The following is a 6,655-nucleotide window of genomic DNA, read 5'->3' as shown; positions in this document are numbered from 1 at the left end:
CCTACCGAGTCCACACTGACCAGCGATCACCCCGTACACTAGCACTATCCTACATACTAGGCACAATTTACAGAAGCTAATTAACCTACAAATTACATTTTTGGAATGTGGGAGGAAACGAGCTCCTGGAGAAAACCCACGCGGTCACGGGGAGAATGTACAAACTCCGTACAGACAGCATCCGTAGTCAGGATTGAACCCGGGTCTCTGATGTTGTAAGGCAGCAACTCCACTGGTGCTCTGTGCCAAAACCAAGTCACCATAAACTTATCAATACTCCACCGTGGGAACTGAAAACAATGAAATTTGCATAGTACTTAAAATAAAACTTCATTTTTAAAACTATAATTTCAAGTGGAATTTATTGCAGGTATCAATGAATAAAAGGAGTGTGGCAATCTAGTCCAATTGTTAAATTTTCATTTAACAATACAATTTGCAATGTAAAAAGTAAATGAGCAAGCTCCCCATGTGTTAAACAGTGGAAAGGCCACTAAATATAAATGATAGATTTAACAAATTTTAAACTTAATACAAAAAAAGACTCGCTCACATTCAAGTCTGAAAAGTGCACTTTAACTGTATTGCAGCAGTAAAAAGACTATGAACTTGATGTTTGATTTCCATTCACACAAAAGCAGCCTGGCTTTTTAATGCAAAAGCATTAAAACTTGGCAGACTTAATACAGGGGCATTTAAACTCCAGTTTTAAGCATATAAAATTGTTGGTTTAACCGTGGCTGCATATTATATTCACCATTACAAACAGCAAAACATATGGCATGATACTTTGCTAGTCTGAGGATTATTCAGCATAATTTACAAAGGAAGTCACTGAATCTACCTCAGCAAAAGCAAAATGCAGTCTATATGATTGGGTCCATTGTTTGGAGATTTCAAATGTTAGCCTTTTTTAGTTCTGCAAGCTCACATTTTTATTATTGATTTTCATGAAATGTTTTCAAGTTAAAATAATTAGGAATTGCAGTAGGAAGTTATAAATCCTTTAAAACGTGAAAGGATGGAATGGATTGTACAGTCGATGTCCACAGATTATTTTTGAGAGTGAGTGTCAGCTGGGATTTTCCCCTCTACAATGGCTCAGAGGTAATAAGTAGCATTGGGAAGAAGCCCTGCTCATAAGGCCTTTTGGTGGAAAGTTATCAAACCAGATATATTTTCTGTTGGAAGACTATTGTTTGGAAGGAAATGGTGCTGCACCAAATGGATCAAAATCACCATGTTGGTGTGCAACACTGTGTAAAACTAGTTCAGTAAAAGGCACAGCACCAAAATCATCAGTTTTTAGCCCATCTCCAGCATGAAATGCCCCGTGTATGGAACTAGGTCTGGATCTGTTAGCAACAGGATTGTGGTCTCCTCGATCACTTAGACCTTGGTACTGAGAGTTTCTGGCAAGATCTTGTGGGTAGAATGGCTTGGCACCAAATGGGTCAAGCAGACTTTCATCAGTAGGCAACAAATGGCATTGTTCCTTTCCATCTGAAAGTGCCACACTAATATTCTCTTTAGAATCCGATATATTCAAAAGTTCATTGCTACTTTGTGAATCACGCCTACCTACTTTTTTGTGCCTGCGCACTCGCTCTGGAGTTCTATAGTTAGGTTTGGAAGGTTTTCGTGCAGTTGTAGGTGTGCCATGATGACGTTTTCCATTTCCACCAGAAGATTCCTGTTTGGTGCGACGTTGCCTAGAAGAAAGTTTTTGTAAACTGCGCTGTTTTAATTTGTGTTGCTGACTTGTGGTGACCTCCCCAAAAGGTACGTGTCCAAATGCATCTTCTTTGCTTTCCTCTCTATGCTGAGCTGGATGAGGTGGCTGGAATGGAGTGGAGCCAAACATATCCACATCATTAGGCGAAATAGGTGGTGTTTGTGTCAGAGTACCCTCAACAAAGTAAACAGGATGAGATAATTTTCTGGCAAAAGGTGCATTACTAAATACATCAAAATCTTCCTGCTCTTTAAGAGTAATTGTTTTGAAAGGTGCCTTTTGAAAACTATCCTTATTCTCCATTCTTTTGTCAATTTGCAAATACTGTTGCAAACCAACAAATGGCACAGCACCAAACATATCTACTTCTTCTTGAGTTGTTTTGACTTCTTTGATTCTAGGGGAATCTGGAGGGGTGATGAGGGCTGTTGCCGACTCTATACTTGCAATACTTTCACCATCAGCATTGTATTCTGAACCTTGTCCTGTTATAGACAATTTTTCTTTACTCTGGTCAGAATCAGAGCTATGCTTTTCTTCTTCACCCACTTCTTCATCTTCATCAGATTCCATTAACAAAGGCCTCTGCCCAAAGGTTTCTGCTTCTACATCATCGAACTCTCCATGTTCATCGTGGAACTCCTCCTCTTGTTCTTCCTCTTCACTGCTTTGTGAAGTAGGTGGGTCAGACTCAAAATCACTATCAGAGTCTTCTCCATTTCTTTTGATAATATTTGGGTCATTGTTCTTTTCTTTGCTCTGGTCACTGAGTTGAAGAATATGTCCTTGTTTATTAGTTATAAATGCAATGTCTGAAATGGCATTTGAATTTTCTGCATTTTCTTCACTTCTTGCATTTGATTCTAAGGAAAAATAACAATTGTACCATTACTAACATTAAAGCATGAACATTGAGAAAACAAACAAATACTTTCCTGGATTCTACAAGTGGAAGTCTTCCAGCCTTTTTAAACAAGCACAATAGTCACATGTAAAAAGTACCTCACACAAGCAGTAAAAAAGTATTGATCGTTTTTTTTTGAATGGCTAAAGAATACAATGAAGATGTTAAGCTATCTGACAAGTAATTCAGAGGCAAATTTAAATCTCACCATGACAGTTAGTCACCATCATTCAGTTACTTGTGAAATCTGGAATTAATTCAAAAGCTTGGTAATGGTGACCATGAATCTACAAAATTGTAACAAAATTCCTCTTATCATAATTTAAGGAAAGGAAATCTGTAATTATCTTAACAAATTATTACTTTACTGAAATAGCTCTAAAAGCCATTTGTTCATCTGACCACCTGATGTCAACCAATGCAAAGTCCAGTTGATTCACTAATGCCTGGGCTTTAGTGTCTGAAAGTGGGACTACTGCCCCACAATATGGTCAAGCATAATCACAGTCGTACTTGCAGCATCATATATTTCAGTGCAATAATGGTGACCAAGTAAGGAGTTGCTGATGGATGCCTCCCTATACATTAGCGTCTATATGCTGCAGAGCCCTATCTTCAGTACTTGCAGATTATTTTACCATTGCACACACTCTGCCACATGAGTTTGACAAAGCAAAGTCCATCCCACATTAAGAGAAGTCATGTACAAGCACCTTTCACTCCTTCAATGCAAAGTTTAGGAGCTAGATTAACAGAATCTTACCGCCCTGAGACACAGCAGGCAGGAGATGGGCACCACACATACCAAGGCAGTCAGTATGTACGTTCTGTAAAAGTAATCCAGATGAGAAATGCCAGCTTTGTGGAATGGGTCCCCCTCTCCAAGAAAACTATGTCATCACCTTTTTTCCTGAACCACACAAAAAATATTGTAGGGTCGAGACCCTTCTTCAGACCCGAAACTTCACCTATTCCTTCTCTCCAGAGATGTAGCCTGTCTCACTTACTCCAGCATTTCGTGTCTACCTTTGATTTAAACCAGCATCTGCAGTTCTTTCCTACACAAGAAATATTGTAGGTGTCACCTGTACTGATGTACAGTGAAAAGCTTTATTTTGCAGGCGATCCAGTCAAATCAGATGTTACAATAAATAAATACAATCAAGTCAAACTCGTTGAATAAAGTCATAGAATCAGTGTGGAAGCTGAGCCTCCGCCCAATTTCCACACACTTACTAACATGCCCCATTTGCACTAGTCCCACCTGCCTGCATTTGGCCCATATCCTTCTAAACCTATCCATGTACCTGTCCAAATGTTTTTTTAAAGTTGGGATAGACACACTAGTTGTATTGATCTCGAATGACAATAAATTTGTATTGTATTGACCTACCTCAACTGCCTCCTTTGGCAACTCATTCCATGTACCTACTACTACTTTAAGAAAAGTTGCCTCTCAGGCTCCGTTTAAATCCTTCCTCCCCTCCCTCACCTTAAATCTATGTCCTTGATTTCCCTACTCTGGGTAAAAGGCAGAATAAGTCTTCACCCTATCTATTCTCCTCGTGATCTTATACACTTCCACAAGAACACCCATCGGCCTCCTGCGCTCCAAAGAATAAAGTCTAAGTCTGCTCAATCTGTCCCCACAGCTCAGGCCCTCCAATCCTGACAACATCCTCAAATCTTCTCTGCACCCTTTTCGGTTTAATAACATATTTCCTATAACAGGGGTGACCAAAACAGAACACAATACTCCAAATGTGGCCTAACCAATGTTCAATTCAGTTTAGTTTATTGTCACATGTATTGAGGTACAATGAAAAGCTTTTGTTGCATGTTAAGCAGTCAGAAGGACAATACATGTCATGTACAACTGTAACATAACCTCCCTAACTTCTATACTCGATACTCTGACTGATGAAAGCCTGCTTGACCACTATTTACCTGTGACACTACTTTAAGGGAATTACGTACCTGAGATCCCTCTGCTCTACAACACTCCCCAGAGCCCTTGCATTCACTGTGTAGGTCCTGCCTCCATTAGCCATTCCTCATTAAGATCCTGTTGCAATTTTTGACAATCATCTTCACTATCTTCAATACCACCCACTTTAGTGTCATCTGCAAACTTACTAATCATTCTCATCCAAATCAGTGGTAGAGATGGTAAACCGCAATGGGCCCCAGCACCAAACCAAGGAGAGCAGTCCTGAACTACTACCTCGTTGGAGACCCTTGCACTATCTTTGATCGGACTTTATAGGCTTTATCTTGCATTAAACATTACACGTTATTCGCTATAATAGTCTACTGCTCTGCACTCATCAACCTTTTTGGTCACAGCTTCAAAAAAGGTACAGTAAAGTTAGTGCCGAATATAGTTCTCCGCATTGTAACAGATCAGTTCCAGAGACAAAGAGAGATGAATCATACAGTAACCACCGGGTGGCGCCGTCAGCAATGGCAGCCTCGCCAACAGTCTGTCTATCTTTTTGTCTTTTTTGTTATTTTTAGTGTGTTTTAAAAAGTTTGTGTTAATGTTCTCTGATTTGTTTTATGTGAGGGGTGAGGGGTCGGGGAAAACTTTTGCTCAATCTCTTACCTTGCTGGTGATGCAATTGTTTTCCAGATCGTACCTCCGGTTGCTCTGCGGCCTAATATGGAGCTGGCGGCCTTGCTCGATATTGACTTTGAGCCCACCCACGATCCCTTGCCTGGGATCGATGCTCCAACTGCGGCCTGCGGATTGCAACATCGAGGAGCTCGCAGTCTCGGGTAGAGGCTGATGTTGGGAAGCTCCAGTCGCAGGAGGTTCGACCAGCCCAAACCCAGGGTCCGATCGCCCGGCGTGGGGAGCTGACATCCCCCCTGATGCGGGAGCTTGATCGCCCCAACGCGGCCTCGACGGCCGGCTATGGGAACCAAGATCGACCTGACAACGGAAGGCTCAAGGCCCCCGACCATGGGTGGACAAAGAAGGGAAGAGATTGAACTTTTTTTTCCACCTTCCATCACAATGAGGAATGTGGAGGAGTCACTGTGGTGGATGTTTATGTTAAAATGTATTTTGTGTGTTTCGTTGTTTTTTATTGGTATGACTGTATGGCAAATCAAACTCCTCGAATGTTGCAAAACATAATCATACTTTATTAGTCAAGTATGATGTTTATGACAGTACCCCAAGCTTATGGAAGAACGGTTGGGGAGAGGGAGAGGTTGGGCAGGATACGATTTTATTCCTTAGAACACCGGAGGCTGAGGTGTGATCTTAAAAAGCAGTCTTTTTCTAAAGGTAGGGTACTAAGAGGGGATGGGTTTATGGTGAAAGATTGAATAGGAACCCAAGGCACAAATTTGTCAGATAGGATTTGGATAGGATTGGGATGGATGGATTGATTGAGTAGCACAGTGGTAGAGTTGCTGCCTCACAGTACCAGAGACCCGAATTCAGTCCTGACTTTTAGTGCTGTCTGTATGGAGTTTGTACGATCTCCCTGTGACAGCGTGGGTTTTTCCAGGGTGCTCATTTCCTCCCACACTCCAAAGACGCAGTGCCTTCCATAATGTTTCGGACCAAGACCCATCATTTATTTATTTGCCTCTGTACTCCAGATGTGATTTCTTCTAGTACAAATCTCAAATTGTGGAGTACAGAGGCAAATAAATAAATGATGGGTCTTTGGCCCAAACATTATGGAAGGCACTGTATACATGTTTGTAGGTTAATTGGCTTCAGCAAAAAATTTGTAGGATAGTGTTAGTGTATGGAGTGATCACTGGTCGACGTGGACTCAGTGGGCTGAAGGGCCTGTTTCCACGCTGTCCTCTAAATTTTAAAGACTGTGGAAATAGGCCCTTCGACCCACAGCAACTATCAATTACCCACTCGCACTACTTCAATGTTATCCCATTTTCTCATTCTTCTCAGTGGCACAATGGCACAGCTGGTATAGATGCTGCCTCACAACGGCAGAGACCCAGGTTAGATCCTGGCCATGGGTGCTGTATATGTG

General features: G+C 41.4%; 1 protein-coding gene across 2 annotated transcripts in view; it reads right to left on the bottom strand.

The window, feature by feature from the left end:
* Positions 1–340: 340 nt before the first annotated feature.
* bmp2k (BMP2 inducible kinase) overlaps positions 341–6,655 on the bottom strand; it is a 73,507-nt gene continuing 67,192 nt past the window's right edge. For both annotated transcript variants that reach the window (XM_033023921.1, XM_033023930.1), the window contains one exon: positions 341–2,598. In XM_033023921.1, coding sequence (XP_032879812.1) covers positions 1,193–2,598 — 1,406 coding nt within the window. In that variant the 3' untranslated portion in view covers positions 341–1,192. The remainder of the gene's footprint in view (positions 2,599–6,655) is intronic.

Source organism: Amblyraja radiata, chromosome 1, assembly GCF_010909765.2.
Source record: "Amblyraja radiata isolate CabotCenter1 chromosome 1, sAmbRad1.1.pri, whole genome shotgun sequence".
Lineage (NCBI taxonomy): Eukaryota > Metazoa > Chordata > Chondrichthyes > Rajiformes > Rajidae > Amblyraja > Amblyraja radiata.
Note: the sequence above shows the minus strand (reverse complement) of the source record. Positions and strands in the feature narration are given on the sequence as shown.